Source organism: Parus major, chromosome 4A (assembly GCF_001522545.3).
Source record: "Parus major isolate Abel chromosome 4A, Parus_major1.1, whole genome shotgun sequence".
In the NCBI taxonomy this organism is placed as follows: domain Eukaryota; kingdom Metazoa; phylum Chordata; class Aves; order Passeriformes; family Paridae; genus Parus; species Parus major.
The window spans coordinates 8,295,747-8,314,546 of record NC_031772.1 but is presented as its reverse complement, the minus strand read 5'-3'; the positions used below and the strand labels follow the sequence as shown (position 1 = coordinate 8,314,546).

Genomic DNA, 18,800 nt, shown 5'->3' with positions numbered 1-18,800 from the left:
GTTCACACCATGGGGAGCCGTAATGCTCTTTCTGGGGTCTGGTATTCATTCCTTGCTTCATCTAACACACATTTTTTCCTTTTTTATAAAGCTCAATAAATATAAATTCCCAACTGAAATGGAGATTGTGTTTGCACTGTCAGGCTGGAAAATAAAGCCATGCATGGCATATTTTTCAGGGACTGCTCCCTGATTGCCAGGTTACTTGATACACAGAAGGAGAACGGGATTGGCCCAAATGCTGGCTCTTCATACAACAAGAATGGAGAAATGGGTGAATTGGGAATCACCAGCACAGAGTAAAAAATGCAGGGGCTGGTGGACAACTGGTTACATCTGGGAGGTCCAGAAAAGAGTGGGGCAAAGACTCATCATCCTAAAGTGAATCAAGAGTTGCCTAATTACATCTTGGGGGACACTTTCAAGTGGGAGGTAAAACTTACCCTAAGGGACGGAAAATGGAAAAACACTTGTGGTAAGTCACACAGTTTTAAAAATTAGCAACAGAAACAAGAACAGTGTTCCTCCATAAAATGGGAAAGGATTTGCTTAAAATATTTCAAGTTCATCATTAGGTAGAAAAAATCCCCTTGGAAAAATGGGCAAACAATGCACAATATCAAAGACCCCTGAACACAGGACTGTGTTTCAAGCTTTCAAACATACTTCATGTAATAATCTCAAATACCCACACAAACTGTTGAAGCAAGTGTTCAAGCAAATCTCCCCATGGAGAGCACAGCCCTGGACCTGGGAATTCTTGGTATATGTAATTTCATTGGCTTTTTTCATATGTGTGAGTGCCCACAACCCACAAGACTTAGATCTTTATAAGACATATCTAATTATCCAGCATCTGCTGAGTTTGGAGACAGACAAAATTATAAACAAAGCAGGTACCATCTTCCAGCCAGCTGCTAGTTTTTATTACATTAGAAATCCTACCTGAACATTTCTTTCAACTCATTCACCTTCTTAGCAGGATATTTGTTGGACTGGCTGTCACTTAGAAAGGCTCTGGCATAGGCCAAAGGACCAGCATTAACCTAGAATGAAAGAACTTTAACAATTTATGCTAGAACTACTGCTGAGATTAAAAGAGATATCAAGTTTGTTTCCTCATATTTTTCCTCTAATTTCCACGTGGAAAGGCAGCACGGTCTGAGTCCTAAGTCACTTATCCAGCTTGAGAAGCCAGGCTAACAATGGCTTTTTGTGCCTGATTCTTACAGTCCAATCTTGAAGACTTAAGTATATTTCACAGTTACTTAAGGGTAATTAATGTGCCATTACACTTGGACTTGTCACTGTAAACACCACTGGAGAAAATGTTTATTCCCACAAGCCAGCTGGTGGTGTAGCACTGAATGTGACAGGGAGGCTGTGCTGGCTGCAGCCCTGGAGCCCGGGGAGTTAATGATTTCTGGGAAGTAAATGTGTTGTGACACTGCTTCACCCTGAGCTATGTATGGAAATGCAATTCTGGACAGACATCAAACAGACTGACCTGCACAGAAACACAGCCCTGCAGTTTGAGCTGCAGCTGGATCATGTCAACGTCACCACCAGAGCTGCAGAGCTTCTGCAGCTCTGCTGTCTTGTCCTTTATTTCATCAGTAGCCACATCAATTGGTTTTAAATTAACCTGATGTTCATAATTGACCGGAATTCTCTTCTTAACATATGGAAAGGAGTTCAAAGCTAGCAGAAACAGCAAAAGAAATTTATAAATTGAGAAGTCAGGCAACACATAGGAGTACTCTTCATAGAACATATACAAGCAGATCCTTGCCCTTGGGGATGTGAAATCCCAAACAAGGCCATAATTTATCAGCACTATTTTTTAATCTGTAAAAATGTGCACATAAAAACACAAAGTAAATTCCCCCTCCCAACCAGAATATTGTCTCACAATTCTGATTAAGCTGAGAGAATTTGTCACACTTCTGGAATATTTTCATGAGGTAGAATGGTCTTTTAATAGTTACTGATACTGTCTCATGCTCAGATATTTGTACTTACTAGTTAGAATGGTCCTTTTTTTACACTGTTCTTCCACACTGCCGTGCTTTTTTCCAGATAAAGTGTAAGGAGTTTCAAACACAAATCTATTGATATTATGATTTCTTTCAAATTCAGTTTTTCTTTCAGACATTTCTTTGTCTTCAAAGTAGGGCTTCACGTAAGTGACTTGAATATGGGCATACTTGGGATCAAGGTCTTTAATGTTGACCTATGAAATAAGAGGGTTACTCACAGAAGGAGCAAAGGTCAATAAGTTATAATTGGTTAATTTATTCACTGGGATGTGATTTAAACTAATTCCCTGCTGACCCGGCCTCACTGCATGAAGGCCAGTGACATGCCAAATTATCACATGCCCTCAGCTGGGATGTCCAGACAATCCACCAGCAGATAAGACAAGGAGGTGTGGCACAAGAAACACATCACCTGGTGCCAAACAAGCTGTTTCTGCTGTAGACATGTCCCCTGATCCATCAATGCAGGACAGGCCTGAGCTACTCAGTCCTTCTAATATGACCACAAAGCTTCCAGACTGTGATCCAGTGCTGGGCCAGGGAAACCTGCAGGCTTGCACTAAACCAGCTTTGGGATCACCAGCACTGTCTTTGGTAGCCTGGATAAATCCCACTGCAGCCTAAGGGTGTGCACAGCTCTTGCAGGGGGCAAAAATAAGTATTCCACATGATAAGAAAGGAGCTAAGGCTGCAAGGCCCAAAGAGATTTTCTCTTAGACTTGCAGCACCAAAGCAACAAGAAGTAACTCTGCTTCCAGTTATCTGATATTCTGTGCTGGTTTCTAAGGCTTTCAACAAAGCTCAGCACGATGGGGATTGCAATTTCCCAGTCATAATTCACCCCTGGGAGCCACAGCAGCACCAGCACTTGTCAGGCTGTGCAACATATCCACACACAGGAGTACGAGGAGCAATGGGATGCAAGGTGTTTGTAACAGAGGATGGAGGACAGGGCTCATTCTTCCCCTCCCACTGGCAGAAGGAAGGGATGCTCTGTCATCCTCCTTCAGCTCCACAGAGCATGCAGTTTAACTCTACCTTATTAGAATCCTGGATAATCTTTACAGTGTCTGACCCAAATTTTTCTCCATAAAGTTTAAGAAGTCTGAAGGAGATCTCTGAGAGGCCTGTCAGTTTGGGTTCCTTATAGACATATTCCTTCCCATCTTCTTCCTCAAAGAATGTCTGGCATTAACCACAAAAAAAAAAAAAAGTAAAAAATTAAGCAGTGAGGAATAGCTGTATTTCTTCATTTGGAAAACTTTTATCTTAGATTTTTTGCTTTTAAAAGTGCAAGATGCACTAACATTTTAAAAAGCCAAAAAGGTTTGGAAGGCTATGTCTCACAAAGTCTCACTGAACTTTGGCTGTTTGATAGGTTACTTTGAAAATGGTCCAAAAAAAAAAAATTCTTCAACCAACACAAACACAACACATCATTACTTCAGTATGACCAGTGAGAAATCTAGACTATGTGGTAGATGGTTTGACCTTTTGGAAGGTTAGAAAGAGACAAGCAGGAGAAAAAACACAAAAACAAGGTACATAAAAGGAGTAGAACAATACATAAGTTGAGGAAGCCCTGACAGCAGAGCCACAGGAACAGTCTAAAGTTAAGGAATTTGTGTAAGCTGCAAGAGACTTATAAACAATAAAAAAAAAAATGTGTTTCCTGTGCTTTAATTCCTCTTGTTTTCAGGGAAGTGGGATTTGGTGCGTTTACTGTAAGTGGAGACGAAAATGCATCAAAGGCTGTGCTTGCATCACCAGTCTTACACATAATGGAAACAGCATGGGAACTTCATGGTTTGGCAAGCTGTTCCAGTTAGATCTTGTGACACAGTGTTAAGCTATCTGTGTAGATGGAATATAAAGCCAGAAAAGCTTTCAAATGCAAAACTGGATCAAGTACTGGTTGTCAGGATGCTACACAGCTTATTTTTAAGGGCTGATCCAGTTATTTCCAGCTTCTGGAAAACAAAGCTAGCAGTTGTTTCCTTTTATCTGTTTCTAACCTTATTTACTTTTTACATATCCAAAGTTACAGAGAAGATGAGGGTAAATATAAAATGCATGTTTGCTGCAGCAAAAGTCACTACTCTGATATGTTGTGACAGTGACAACCAGAGGGATAAACCCGTGATGGTTTCAGGGGTATTCATCACCTCCTCTAAAAGAAGGAATAAAGGCAAGGCTAATATAATTCACATGGTGTTTTCTAAAGAGGAGCCCTGTACCTCCCCCTTGGTTATGAGTCCAAATGCAGAAGCAGGTTGTTCAGAGACAGAAAGAACATGAGGGTATCACACTTCATTAACTGCTTTAGGTGGAGAAAAAAAATAAAACCACAACTGCTTTAAGCTCAGAGACTTCACAAGATATGATAAGATCATGCCACTTCCTGGCACTTCTGAGCCCCAGGTCTTATCCAGTTTTCCAGCTACCTCAGCTAACAAAAGTACTATCTATCTCTACATGTGTGTACATGTTCTCTACAGAACCTATCTCTACATGTGTGTGATCAACACTGATAGATACTTTGCCTCCAGCTTCTCTCATAACCTTTTACTCTGCTAATACCCAGAAGGGAGCAGCATTTTTCTGTAGAAAAAAATGTCTGTTACTACTACTGTTTATATACTATGGTTATAGTTATAAACTGTTACTAGTTATTACTATACACACTAAACTGTGTCTGTGTAACCTACAATAACTATAATGACAAAAAAACCCTCAGTGTTTTCTGAACCCACTAAGCCATTTCCTAACTGCTGTCTTGTTTAATGGAAAGCCTACCAGCAGAATCATAAACTTTATAATAAATCAAATTCTCCTGGAGATACAAACCCTCATCCCCAATGTGCAATTCCAAAACACTCACACAGACACACTGGTGGCTGCACCAGAGGAGCTTTTCTTTGGGGGCCAGGATGCCTGGTGAGGGGTAGCTGGCAAACCAATGTATATACTTACTTGTCCATAAAAGGCCACTCTGAAAAAGGTTCCAAGAAGCCTCTTCCTTGTGTGCATTACTTCCAATATCTTAGCATATGCTCCATGGAGTGTTCTGTACAGCTGGGTGAGTTTCTAGAAGTCAGATTTTCACATTATGATGAAAGCAGGATTTTCCAAGCAGGATATGCTAGCTAACACCAGAAGCCACTGAGATACCTGAACACAATCCTCTGGGGAACTGAAACCTGAATTTCTAAAGAAGTTGAACTCATGCAGTCTTGTTTGAAAAACCTGGTTTTAAGTACATGCTTAGTGTCAGGTCTGCAGGGTGCCACAGACTGCAGTAACACCACTGCCCCTGGAGAGAAGGCTGTCTCAGCATTTCTCTTGGCTGAGCCTTCACACACAGAGCAGCTGGCAATATTTTACCCAGGAAGTTGGTTTTTTTTATTAAAAACAGGTTTACAATGAGAAAGTAGATCGAGGTAAGGCTTCCCCCCCCAGCTTCAGCTATATGGCTGGATGTTCTGTCATGGCAGAGGGAGAGAAAGAGGACGAGGATTCAGCTGAAGCACAGGTCACAGCACATGGTGGGAAGGAGAAAGGCTGGGAACAGCTTCCTTCTTTTCCACGTGCCACTGAATTACCCACAGATCTAGTCCTTTCTTTGGACTGTTGTCATTCTGTGTTTTAAAAACCTCAGATCTCAGAAAGAATCCATGATGAGCATACGGAATGACAACAGTTTTATTTTACAGGAAGGAAGACTGTAATGGTAACATGAGTAATTCATGTCATTAGCTTTGATAACCACCTTTCACTTCGTTTTCACTAATTTCTTTAATGATCAACAATGAAATACAGTGTGTGCTTTACTGACACCAATTCAGTAATTCATAACTTCAAAAATAAAAAAATCCCCTGGGTTTTTTTTCTTAGCTGTCTAGAAAATTACCTGCTCTATGAAAACCAGTTCAAAATACCCACCTCAAATTCACGCCGCTTTTCATAAATAGGAATGATCAGTTTGGAAACTTCAGAAATTATTTCGTAACGCTCTGCTTTCCACAGGCCATCTATACACTGCTCCAGCAGCTCCACCAGGACCTCCTGTGACAGCAACCAAATGGGTGGTGTTACTAACACTCCAAATTAGAAGATAAAACCATTTTAACTTCAGATACTCTTATCAGATCCCAGAATAAGTAATTGCAGTTACATAAGTTTAAACCCTGTGTATTCCTGACCTTTCTAAAGGCATTCTAAACTTTCGTGAGGGGGAAGGGGAAGAAGAAGAAGAAGAAAAAGGAAAGCTATTTTTAAAAAAATCATTAATTCTTCATAAATCATTAGTATAATAGCCAGCATGTATGTCCTGGTTATTTACTTTCCCAGGTGTTGTAATGCAGTAAGGAAAATGGTATGACCCAAAGAATGTGCCCCCAAAAATGTAGACTTTTAAGTTCTTTCCCTTATCTTGTTCTCCCCAGGTTCCCTTATTGGTTGTGTAAATCTCCCACACCCCCTTCCCCTGTCCTGAAAAAGGGGTGCCTCTCATACCTCTTCCTCTTTCCCTCCTGCCATCTCACCCCAAAGGATCCCAAGAAAATAAAGCTGCAACTGCCATCTCAGCAAAGGGAAAGAAAGAGCCTCAGTTTAAGGGACTCATCTGGCAAGCTAAAACTACCTCCCCAGCCTCCCTGGCCGCTGTGGGGTGGACAGTGGTAACAGAGAGGTTGGGGACTCAGTTATATAGCACCCAGGAAAATGCAAAAGCTCTGGAAAGTATGACATGACAGCACTGGAGATCAGAGGTGTATGACTATCAAACATGTCCAAGGAACAAGCAGTGGGCTGTGATGCCAAGGATCTTCAATCATCCCCTGATGAAAGAGCAGCTGGGCTGCAGGGCCACCTCACTGAGCTGCATGGCCGAACCACGGCAGCTGCACAGGGATGGTGCAGAAGCACTTGTGAGACTTTATGTCTCATGGGTGGGTCTACCCACTTCCCCAATGCCTTGCTATGGTTTCTGGATTGTTCTGCTGCCACAGTGTCCTGCACACAGATCTAACTCCATGGGGACCCTAAGACGACCTCTCTCTTGCAGGGCTTGACTTCGTTCTGTCCCTCCTTGGAAATACCACACCCAGTGCTGCCCTGTGCTGGCAACATCAGTGTTTGCATAACACAGCAGGCAAAGCTTGTGGTGCAGCTTTTTCAGCCTCAGTGCTAGAAAAGACTTTTTATAGGAACCAAGACCTTACATCAGTTTTATCTGTCTCAGTCATACACAGAAAATTCTTCACAGCAGATTTCTCTTGGGAAATTGGGGTGGAATGGTCTTGTTTACAGATACCAGTGCACAACTGCAATTTGTTAGAGCTCACATGAACGAAGTCTAAACTAAATCCTAATCAGATATCAAATATCCTGTATCTACAGTACAGGACCTCACCTCACTGTAATGTACATCCATCATCCCACCATCTTCTTTCATTGCACCCTCTTCATCAATGTTAGGAGTGATTTTCCTGAAGGCAGTGCATCCACTGGGAAACAGTTCTGCAGTAGACAAAAGCAAATGGATTAGTGGAATGGTCTCAAATGTGTCATGCTGCTGCACTTTAACCTGATCTGGTAAATCAGTACCACTCAACAACTCTCTCACTGTCCCACTCCACCTGGTGGGATGGGGAGGAGAACCAGGGAAAAGAAATAAAACTCATGGGTTGAGATAAGAACAGTTTAATAATTGAAACAAAGTAAACTAAGGTAATAATAATATTAATAACAGAGAGCTATAAATCTCAAGAAAATCAAGTGATGCATAACACAGTTGCTCATCATCTACTGACCAATGCCAAAATCATTCCCAGACCAGCCCCCTTTCCAGGTAACTCCCCCAGTTAATTCATTGGGAATGACATTCTGAAATGTAAAATATCCCTTTGGCCAGTTCAGGTCAGCTGTCCCAGCTATTCTCCTTCCCAGGTTTTTGTGCAGCTCATCACTGGCACAGCATGAGACACTGAATAAGTCCTTGACTTAGAGTAAACACTACTGAGAAACAACCAAACCAGCCATGTGCTGTCAACATCACTCTCACTCTGAATCCATAACACAGCACCAGTTACCAAGGAAGAAGAGTAACTCTATCCCTATCCAGCTATTGCTGGAGAGCTGGGTGGTAAGCAGACAGCACTCAATACTCCTAGCAAGGAAGCACAGTTAGGTACCCCAAAACTTTAGGTAGTTCAGCCTTTACTGAACCATTCCAGCCTCTGTATATGTAAAGAGTGCCAGTGACAGAAATAACTCAATGTTCAAACTTCATTTAATATTCCTTTGGACTTGTTCCTCTTCCCTTTTAGGAGTTCTCCTTTGCCACTGCTTGTGGTAAACAGACTTTGTGTACAAATAAAACATTGCGGACTTTCAATACCCCTCTCTCTGCAGCCATGTGAAATGTGCATACATATCACAAGAACAAGTCCTGATTTTTCCCACTCTGCCTAGACAAAGTACAGAATTTGGAGGGACTCCAAGCCTCCTGAGCAGAGAGAACTTTCCAGCCAAGGCAGTGCATGGAATCAGCTTTTATGCAGCCTTAACTTTCTGAAATGTTAAGGGTCCACTTCAACAATTACTCCCTTAGATAGAAATGAGAAAAGGAGTCAATATACCAACTGTGGAACAGGTATTCAGAAGAAAACCTGCAATGTGGTGGAACTTGAGAACACACAGCTCTATCCCTCCTTCCTGTTTTGCACTAAGCCACAAAACTCTCCTTTTTTCTGATGATTCTTTACATATGTGCATAGTTAGGCTACAGTCTCATTTCTTGACTGAATTTTCACTGCTTTATTCTGCAGTTTTCTCTACTGCCTATAGTAATAATTCTGATGATCACATTGAGTCAGTTTTTAACATGGCCTTCCCCTGTGAGCACATTTCCTAATGTAAAATACAAGTGAACATTTAAACCAAGGCAAGATGTGTCAGTTTTATTTCCCTCAGCATCATGCTAAGTATGGTGCATGGCTAAGTAAGTAGGTATGAACAACAGCCATTTCTTAAAAACTACTCATCATCTTCTAACTTGATACATTGCAATAATTTCTTTTCCCTTTTAGTTTGTTTTTTAAATAACAATTTACCAAATTGTGAGAGCCTTGTCTTTAAAAAGATTCTGACACCCCCAAATCCCACCATCATCTTCCTAGTGTCTCCCAAACAGCAGACACTTACTCTTCCTGTGCAGGAACTCTGCAACGAGGGCTGCTACGTGAACATAACACATGGCTGCCTGCAAGGCAGAAAGGAAAATTAACAAAATGTCATCTGTAGATCTGTCCTGTTGTGCACCACGTTTTCAATTGCACAAATTACCTCTGAGAAGTCTCCATTCTTCACGTGTATCTTGGCCATGCTGTCCAGCCACGTTTTCCGGAGCTCTGGGGTACTTGCGTAAGACTTGGCCAAACTGTACTGGAGATCTACCAACATTTCTGGGTCCTTTTCATGTTCTTTCATTTGAGCAGTAGCCATGAGCACTGTGCGGATTCTCTTCGTCAAATCTTTGACTTCGGAAGGAAAAGCTGTTGCCTGACACAAAAAAAAATTGAATTGGAAGCTAATACAGAAAATACAGGCTTTGCCAAGGAATGACCCTTTCAGCCAACACTTCACTTATCTGAAAACACCGAGAACACGGTAGATAAGGCTAATTAATTCTTCCTTACTGAACTCACACTGCACACAGTGTTTCATCTATGTTCAGAGGCATTTCAGGCATGACATGCACAGGGCCAGTCTCTCCAGGTTGTCCCCAGGATGCCAGGCTGGCTGTTCCTGTGCTACAATGAGGCTGCCACTTTGGCATCCTGAGGAGCTGGTGTGAAAGCAACACAGAAGTGCTCCATGAATGCAAATGTCTCTGGATGAGACCACAAACCACAGCTGCAGTATTTTTTCATGTCATTCAACATCTGGCTTGTTAGGCTCTGATGTGTTCTCTCTTCAGTTCCTAAAGCCCTGAAGGTATTTGTAGAGCTTCCCACCACATTCCCACCAGGAATGTAGTAGAGAAGCACGTGCTCTGATCTGATCCCCTGCTCAGAACAAGGCCAACACCAGGTTAGAGCAAGGCTTATACAGCCAAGTTTTTAATCTCCTAAAACAGAAAATCCACCTCCTTTCAAGGCCCCAGGGCTGCACAGTGTTCTTGGGAAATTTTTTCTTAAGCAAAATTGGAATTGCCCTTGCTGTAACTTGCATGCACTGACTGCCTCTGGTCCTCCACTCCACACCTCTGAAAAGAGTCTAACCATGTCTCTATAAACTGCCTGCTCTGGAAAGGAGCAGGTAGGCTCCCCCTCAGCTCTCTCCCCTCCATGATGAGCCTGGCTAATGTTGCCTCTTCTCAGATTCCTGTTCCCCATCTGCTGCTGTGGCTGTGCATGGCATTCTCTCCAGTGTGCTGAAATCTTTCTTGTACTCTTGCATTTACACAAATACATAAACTTGATATAATGATCATCTCATGAGGTAAATTACAAGTATAGCTCAGTGAAACCCTTACCAACATCTGTATGCAGAAAAGAACTGAGGTTTTTGCCAGGTATATCCTACATATAAATTTGTTATATCACAATTAAACACCTAATGGAAGTCCCCATTAAGCCTTTAGGTCACAGGATAACTGTGGAACTGTAAAAATACCTCCCATTTCCCCTGTTCTTGGCAGCTACTCTGTGTGGAATGGAGCATGCTGCAATTGCTCAGGGGGTTGGGTGCAAACCACTAATTCTAGCACAAAGATAGGCAATTATTTTCCAAAGAAATACAACCATTAATCTCCACATAACAGCTTTTTCTTAACATTACTGTCACTCAGTTGAATAAAACTAAATCCTGCTAATTATTACCTTCAGGCAACAGAAATACCAGACCCTCCCTTATAACTTCTCTCAAAGCTGGCAGTTCCTGGAAAGCTTTTTGGACAACCTTGCAAGCAGAACACTGCAAAGCACAACCTGAGCTGGGGGCTCGCTCCCCTCATCATGAGGCCTGGTGTTTGGAGCATGACCTGCCTGAGCAGCTGGTCCTATTGCTGCTGGCATGACACTTGTTTACTGAGCAAATGCCGCCCACTACCAGCCTATAAATCACAGTTCCAGTCATTAGCCCAACCCTTAAACACAGTTTCCCAGAGTATGTCCTCAGCCTTGCATAAATGGCTGATGGCACAGGCTGGGATGTGACGTCTCCAACTCACCTTCATCGGCCTGTCGCTGTTTGCAAAGTTGTTAATGATGAGCAAGGAGTCCTGAAATCTGGTCCCGCCACTGAGGGCCACATCTGCAATTAACTGGCTCACTGCAATTATTATCTGTGGGACAAAGTAGAGGCTTCATTTAAATGAGCCTAAAGAAAAGGGTTTTATTAAGGTCACACTTACTAAAATGCTCACAGGAAAACATCTCCAGCATCTTTTCCACCACGTAAGCAGCTGCTGGTGTTGTGGCTCAGCTCTCACATCTTCCAAGGACAGACAGTCCCCAGAGGACCAAACTGCTTTGCAGAACTAACAATCCAACTATTATAATATGAATTCCTGTTTGGACATTAGCTACCTTCTTCTGTGATTCTTCACAACCCAGGGGTATTCATCTGTCCCTCTAGGTATCTACATTTGCTTTGAAAACTACCAATGCCAAAAAAGCAGCTCCAAGGAAAACCCTTCTCCTGCCTCAAGGGCAGCTGTCCTTTCCACCCCATCCCAGCCAGCCTCTGTCACAGAGACATGTCTGCTGTCTGATACTCTAAAACTCAACAGCTTGGAGTACTTGATGACAATTATGTTACCTGAAAATGCCTAGACCAGTCACTGGAAATAGGGAATTAGACAAAGCCTGGAAAGCAGGAGGATTTTTGTCCATATGGCAATGGCAGGATCCTCTGCAGGTATGAGGTCACAGAGCTCTATTGCTCTATCTGTTTGTTAAATCTGAGATGTCCTGCTCTTTAGCTTTTCTCCAGCCACTGACCTGAAGATGTGTTCTCAGAAATGTTTTCCTTTTGGTGAACTCAAAATTATTTCTCATCAGGAGGTACAGAAGAGCAGAGGCTTCGTTCCTTGTGGAGGACACCTTGGAAGTGCAGCACTTCAGGATCTCATAGCAGAGGGCAGCACACATGTTCACCCTTCCCTTGAAAAACGCTGAAGGAAACTTCACAAGAGACATGCAAATATTAAAAAAAAACACCACTAAAGGGCATAGGGTTCAGACGGGCAGGGGCACAGGGCAACAAACTAAGCTCCAGCCTGGACAGCCTCAGCAAAACTTCTGCCAGAATTCTGAGCCTGAAAGTATTTGTGGGAAGGAATTTGGAGCCTATTTTTAACCACATTTCCTAGAGCAATGTGAACTTTGCTGTCACGCTTCTTGGGGATGTGATTGATTACGTCCATCCAACCCATTCCCTGATAACTTCTGGGTTTATTGGCAAATTCTCACCAAATTGGTCTGGCAGAATTATGTTCTTACAAAAGCCATAATCATAAGCAGTGGGGAAGAGAGGAGAGGACCCACCAGAAGCTGCTATCTAGAACATCAGAAAATCCATTGGAACCCAAGCAGGAATCCAGCCTCACTGGGAAATGTGATCTGCAATGCTCACACATCTACATGATCTCCCAAAAACATCTAATATCATGCCTGCATGCCTTCAGGAATGCAAACAAGAGACTGGCTTGTCCCTCAGAACCTAAAATTCAGTGACCTGCCCTGCCTCCCCAGACAGGGCCACCCAGGCCAGGCAGGACCAAGCCAAGCCACACTGCAGGTCCCTCAGTCACAGCGGGGCTCAGGGACCTGCAGCAGGGAGAAGGGGAGCCCCAGCACCCTGGTGGCCTGGTCTGTCCCCTCGCCACAGCCTGAGCACAGCTGTCAGGGCAAGCTCAGCCCTGCCTGGAAAGGGACACCTGCAGCACAGCCCTGCCCCAGCTGGCAGCAGCCTCCTGGGGATGCCAGGACGTGTCCATCTGGCTGTGGTCACAAGAGGTGGCTGGAGGGGAGGTGGCACCACACTTGGCTTCCTTCCAGCCCGGCCACAGCAGGCTGAGCACAGGGAAGCAGAACAAGGAAGGGCCTTGTGCTGGCACGGAGCCGCTTCCGCAGGCACCGCAGGGACCTGCTGGGGAGGGGAGATGCCAGCACCTCCCGACGGGGTGGAGGCTGTTTGGGCACTGCACAGCAGCACTCTGCTCCTTCTGCTGCAGCTGGAACCAGGCCCAAAGAATTTCCTGGCACAAACAGGCAACAGAGGCAACCACAGCTTTACCTACTCAGAGGAAAGATGTGCTCAGTTTGTTCGAGACCCCATGGTCCTCATGGCATGGTCCATTAGCCACTTTTATCTGCCCCAATACCTTCTGCCCATGGGAGGTGACAGTGAATAGTGTCAGCCAGAGGCTGAAGCTGTTATTCTGGAGTTATGCTGTTATTCTGGAGTTATTCTGTTATTCTACAGTTATTCTGGTCCTCTACTCCTTACATTAAGTATGTATGTTCCAGGAAATCTTGTAGATACTGCCATGGCTACCACCGTGGTGTGCTGGTGACAGGGTCTTAAAACAGGGATCTTGGCTAGCAAGATACTGGGATTGCACCAAGAAACCAGAATTAGGACACAAAATACTTTTTGTTCACTGCTTTGGCCAAAAATAATCTTCAAAAAACAAAATGGGAGAAAGAAAGAAAGATGCAAACAAACATCATAATAACTCAGGTCACAAAATCGTGTGTGTCCTTGGGAAAAGTGTTCCCAAGGATCAGCTGTCCTTCCCCCAGATCCCACTGGGTGATGGTCAGCACTGGCTTAGCCCAAGCTGGCCCAGCTGTGTGATGGGGCATGCACAGACAGCACAGCTGGGGCTGGCACCTGCTCTCAGAGGGACACTGCCTGCCTGCAGAGGCTTCCCAGACATTTCCAAACCACTGCTAGGACTCTCTTACCTGGGAATCTGCTGCAGGAGGAGCCCTGTGCACTCCACACCACACCAGCTCTAGAGGAAAACCTGTGCCCTTTTCAAAGGGAACCCACGTCCCTTTCTGGAGCCCAAGCAGAGGCAATGGCTCCTGGTGCCAGGCTCAGGGAAGCAGATCCATGGGTGTATGGCTGCTGGAGATCTGGGCAGGTGCTGCCTGTGGCTCCCCAGCTGGCCCAGAACACACTGGGGAGAGCATAAAACAGCCCCTCTGGGGATGACAGTGCACTGCATTCCTGATCCAGCCCAAACAAAATGGACCAGAGCAGGGCTCAACCCAGCAGCCAGCTCCCAGAGAGGCCTCAAAGGGATGTGAGGGCAGGACAGCCATGGGGACAGGCAGGACACATGTCTGAGCTGGTCTTTAATGCACACCCCTCCTCTATGCATGCTTTTCTTTATACCTTTTAATTAAAAACCATTCCTAAGCACGCATATAGGTATTTATATATGTATTTATCTGTAAATAATGCTCTGAAAAGACAGATTCAATTGTTAAGAAAACCTAGAGTGTGGAACAAGAACAATTTAGTTTTTGTTGGCTCTTACCAGCTAGTACAACAGAGGCAGCTTTCTTGTCAAATTCCCAGAACACATGTGTGTAACCAAAACCAAAGATGCAAACAATTACAGAAGATTTTTGTTCTTTGCTCTCTTGCAACATTTTTTTTAAAGTCTTTTGCTATCAGAGAACTGCATTTAATGCAGAAGACAAATTTTATGATGCAGAATACATCTCAGGAGATTTTTTCCCTCCAGCAATCATTTGCTGTGACCACAAATAAGAGGGGGATTCTTTTCATTGTAATTGTAGCTACATAAGGCCATAAAAATGAGAAATTTTCCATTCTAGCTGTGACAAAGGTGTAACTCCCTTTAGCTTTACTTGAAGTTATAAAGTACAGCAGAGCCAGCATTTGAAAACAAACTTGTAGGAAAACATTTCACCCTTGACTTGTCATGAAATGCAGTGAACCACCTGCCTTGGCCACCAAAGCCACTCTAGGCCTTAGAGGAACCCTTGAGAGGACTTAAAAGGAAGTTTGGGACTTGTGTGGTTATGGAGTTGGCAAAGAAAACACTTCCTCCTTATAGATACCATCTGCTGGGCTCATATCTTGCTTTTACAGAAGCCACATGTGTCCTGACATAGGGGAAATGTGAGAAAGCTGAAATCAATAATTTGTATCTTTACAGACCCATGTGAAATTCAGTGTGGATTTAGTCTGGCATAAATCCAAGCAAGCAATCCCCCTGCCCCTCCTTGCAGGAGCCAAGCATGCAGCCTCCTTGCTGTCATTGCTGTTTTGGAAAGCAAGTGTAGAAGCCCTGAAGGGCTCCAGGCTTTGAAAGAAGAATGAGATCAAACTGAGCAGGTGTGCAGGTTTGGCTTCACATTTAAAAAAAACCCACAGGAAGTCAAGGAACGCCTGTTATTTGCTATAGGCACAAACCAAATATTCTGGCTAAACAAACTTTTGGCTAGCAAGGGGGAGAGTGGGGTGTGTGCAGATCTGCAGCAGGATGATCTCAAGGCTAAGCAGATCACAGCTGAGCAGAAAACTCGAAAGCAGAGCAATAAACATGCACTGAACCCTGCAGAAAAACTGAGTGATTCCTGCCCCTGCCAGTTGCCAATCTAGCAGGCTTTAAGAAGCCCCATGGAAAAACACCTTGTAGGAGACCACACTACCTGGAGCAGACAGGGAGCCAGCAAGACCTCTGCATTCTGTGTTTGCTCAGCACAAGCCAAAATCCAGCCCTAGACTTAAACCAACTCTTAGATTTGCTGTGGGGTTACAGCAAAATGAACAAAGCGCAGACTTTTTCCACCTCTGAAAAACAGTTTAGGAGTCCCTTCTTTTAATCAGACTTTGCTCAGCAGCTAGTGTAAAATCTCCTTTGGAAGTCACTCTGCTGCTTACCACTCAGATACCGTGTCCTGCCTGGCTGCCATCTCCCACATGGGCTTTCCTTGTTAATGAAGTGTTGCGCTTAAGGGATTTGAGAGGTTTTAATTAATTTTCTATTTATGATAACTGTGCAGCTTGGGAGGAACAGTGTTTCCATGTACATGAGATGTTCAAAATGTCCTTATGAGCAGTGGCAGGTTTTGACAAGCACAAAGGGCAAGGTGAGGCAATAGCACCAGTCACTGCTCTTTTGTGGTCAGCTGTGGCTTTGCCACTTCTTGAGCTCGGGGCATTAAACAGCCTCACTACCTGCCAGGGCTCAGAACAAAGTTAGCAAGAACTATAATCTGTCCCAGGCAGAGGGTGAGGAGCTGCTTGCCAGTGCATGCACTATTCAAGCAATAGCACTGTGGGCAGTATTGGCAGTTTAGGGTAAAGATTCAAGCACCAGCTGTTTGTTGAACAGACACTAATCTTTGTGACCAAGGCAAGTGAGGGAATTCCTCAGGATTTCTCCTTTTGCTTCCTGATACCCAACAAACAATAAATAACTAGAGAACTTAACCTGGGCCATTTTTTAATATAGTGAAGCTGTTTTCTAAAGCACATCTCCAGAATATCAGTTTAACAGGAGTTTAATCCTACTGGCCTCTCTTACAAATACTTAACTATACTCATGAATTCTCCCACATCCTTGTGATGTATTACCTACCTTGCTAATGAAAGCTCTCAGAGAGGCAAACACGTGCTTAAGGGCTGCTTCTGACTGCCCATTTTTGAGAAAAGCCAGATGAATATCAAAAACCTTCTTCATAAGTGGATTGTGGCCATCGTTGCTTAAAAGCTGGGTCTGGAAAGCAACAGAGAATTTACTTTGCAGAGATGTTGTGCCTGAAGCTGGAAATGACAGAGATAATTTTGTATTAATCACATTAATTCTTAAGCCAGATCAGCCACAGGGCCTTCAGTAAAAATACAACCAATAAAATGTGACAATCACTAAAAACTTGCAGTAGTTAGCAGAGGCTATTTTGTAACAGAGAAAAAAACGAAAATATTTTATCACTTTTGCATCTCTAATTCCAAAACCTAAGTCAATATTCTATACAACTTTCACTGCTTGCCAAGTTATTTTAAATAAAACATGTGGTTAAAAATGTACTATCACACTGGGTTTTTCCCACTTCTTTTTATTTGTCCTGAAAATTGTTTTGTTTGCAGCCCAAAAGAGAGAGAGGGAAGAAAAGAAAAAAAATAGACCCATTATTTCACTGGACAGATTGATAGCTGTAGTTAGTCATTTCATTTTCCTTGTTTCCTGCAGAGTTTTGCCAGTTTGCACCTTGTAGAGACAAGGTAAAATGGAATTACTTGGAGGTTACTGACAGAGCTTGGTGTCAGACCAGGTGGGCTGTGCCCACTGCCATCCCCACAGGGCTGTGCAGAAAGTTTGTGCATGACACAAGGATGTGGATATCCCATACTGACAGGAAATCAACAGCCCCCATCTCACTGCCAAGCTGGCTCAGATTTTAACACCTTGGGCTGGCTCAGATTTTGACACCTTGCACAGACCTTGTGGTAAGTTCAAGATCCAGACTTTTACACTGAGCTCATTTCCTGTGGCAGTGGAATCAGCCCAGCTGCTGCAGCACAGGACCCACTCGTGTGTGCTGTGACCATAAAAGCAAAGTCAAAGCCCACTAAAGGGGAAGGGAATCCAGCCTATGCTGGATTGAAAATCACATTGTTCTGTGGTCCAGTGATATTCCAAAGGAGGCAGCTGAGAAAGTCAAGCAAGTTTTAAGTGTTGCATTGAAGTGCTTTTGCTGTTACCAAAGTTCTAAGGAGCAATTTAACATCTGCACCAAGATGGCTTTTTGGCTCTGCAGCAGAAGCAGAGGCTATGAACACCTTTCTCTTCATCTCCACCTAAAAAGGAAATCTCCATCATGCTTGCTCTGAAATCCAGAGCTGTTTTTGTGACACTATGCCAGACACGTTGCTACTTGCAGGATTCCTCTGACTACACTTCAGGAGGAGCATTTCTGGAACAGTGTTCTGCCCCCATCCTAGGGCTCTCTTTACCACAGAGGCCTTGGTTTTTGTAGATGCAATGACTGCCAAAAGAATGAATCCCAACATGGGAGAAGACTTTTACTCGTGGTTCTGGTCCTGTCTGAAACCACAGCTGGAGTGCCTCAGCCCAGAGATATTCATGTACAGTGATTCAAAGAAATCTGGGCCTTGCTTCTAGGTAATTTAGGGTACAAAAGAGTGACTGTTCTAAAAATGCTGGACATTCATTTCCCTTTCCTCAAGTCCCTCCTTTCTACATAATACACATTTTCTCTTATTCTATTTTTGTAATGCCTACAGTCATGGTATAACATCCATATGATTTTCTCTGGCCTTGCAGTTTTGAAGAAATGGCAAGACTGTGTAAGGGTATAATTACTCTGAGACCCCACAAAACACTCCATGTTCTGGAAAATAAACAAGCTGCAAATGATTTGCTTTTGTAAAGCCTTCCAAATTCTTTCACTCTAGGAGAACAGATCACAGAAATCCACACACATATGAAAACACAGCACCCTTTTCTACAACATTTTTGATTTCAGTGCTGACCTTGAAACTCTGAGTGAAAAAAGAGATGGTGTCCAGGACTGTCAGGCACACTTCGGTGGCAATATTGCCCTCCAGTAATGCCTGGTGCACAATATCTGCTTCTGAGGTGCCTGCATCTGTGGACAGAGAGAAAATCAGGAGGAAACTGTTCAACACTCCAGCTCCCAAAAAATCTAAATGCTGACATAGATAAGGTTACTATCACTGTCT

General features: G+C 43.5%; 1 protein-coding gene across 4 annotated transcripts in view; it reads right to left on the bottom strand.

Moving 5' to 3' along the window:
• DOCK11 (dedicator of cytokinesis 11) overlaps positions 1–18,800 on the bottom strand; it is an 81,596-nt gene that overhangs the window by 7,779 nt on the left and 55,017 nt on the right. For all 4 annotated transcript variants that reach the window (XM_015626228.3, XM_015626225.2, XM_015626227.3 and 1 more), the window contains 13 exons: positions 18,591–18,706; positions 16,675–16,812; positions 12,047–12,229; positions 11,275–11,388; positions 9,387–9,602; positions 9,246–9,303; positions 7,453–7,559; positions 5,982–6,104; positions 5,013–5,126; positions 3,078–3,224; positions 2,023–2,233; positions 1,508–1,701; positions 946–1,046 (listed from right to left, as the gene is read on the bottom strand). In XM_015626228.3, the coding sequence (XP_015481714.1) occupies positions 946–1,046; positions 1,508–1,701; positions 2,023–2,233; positions 3,078–3,224; positions 5,013–5,126; positions 5,982–6,104; positions 7,453–7,559; positions 9,246–9,303; positions 9,387–9,602; positions 11,275–11,388; positions 12,047–12,229; positions 16,675–16,812; positions 18,591–18,706 (1,822 nt within the window). The remainder of the gene's footprint in view (positions 1–945; positions 1,047–1,507; positions 1,702–2,022; positions 2,234–3,077; positions 3,225–5,012; positions 5,127–5,981; positions 6,105–7,452; positions 7,560–9,245; positions 9,304–9,386; positions 9,603–11,274; positions 11,389–12,046; positions 12,230–16,674; positions 16,813–18,590; positions 18,707–18,800) is intronic.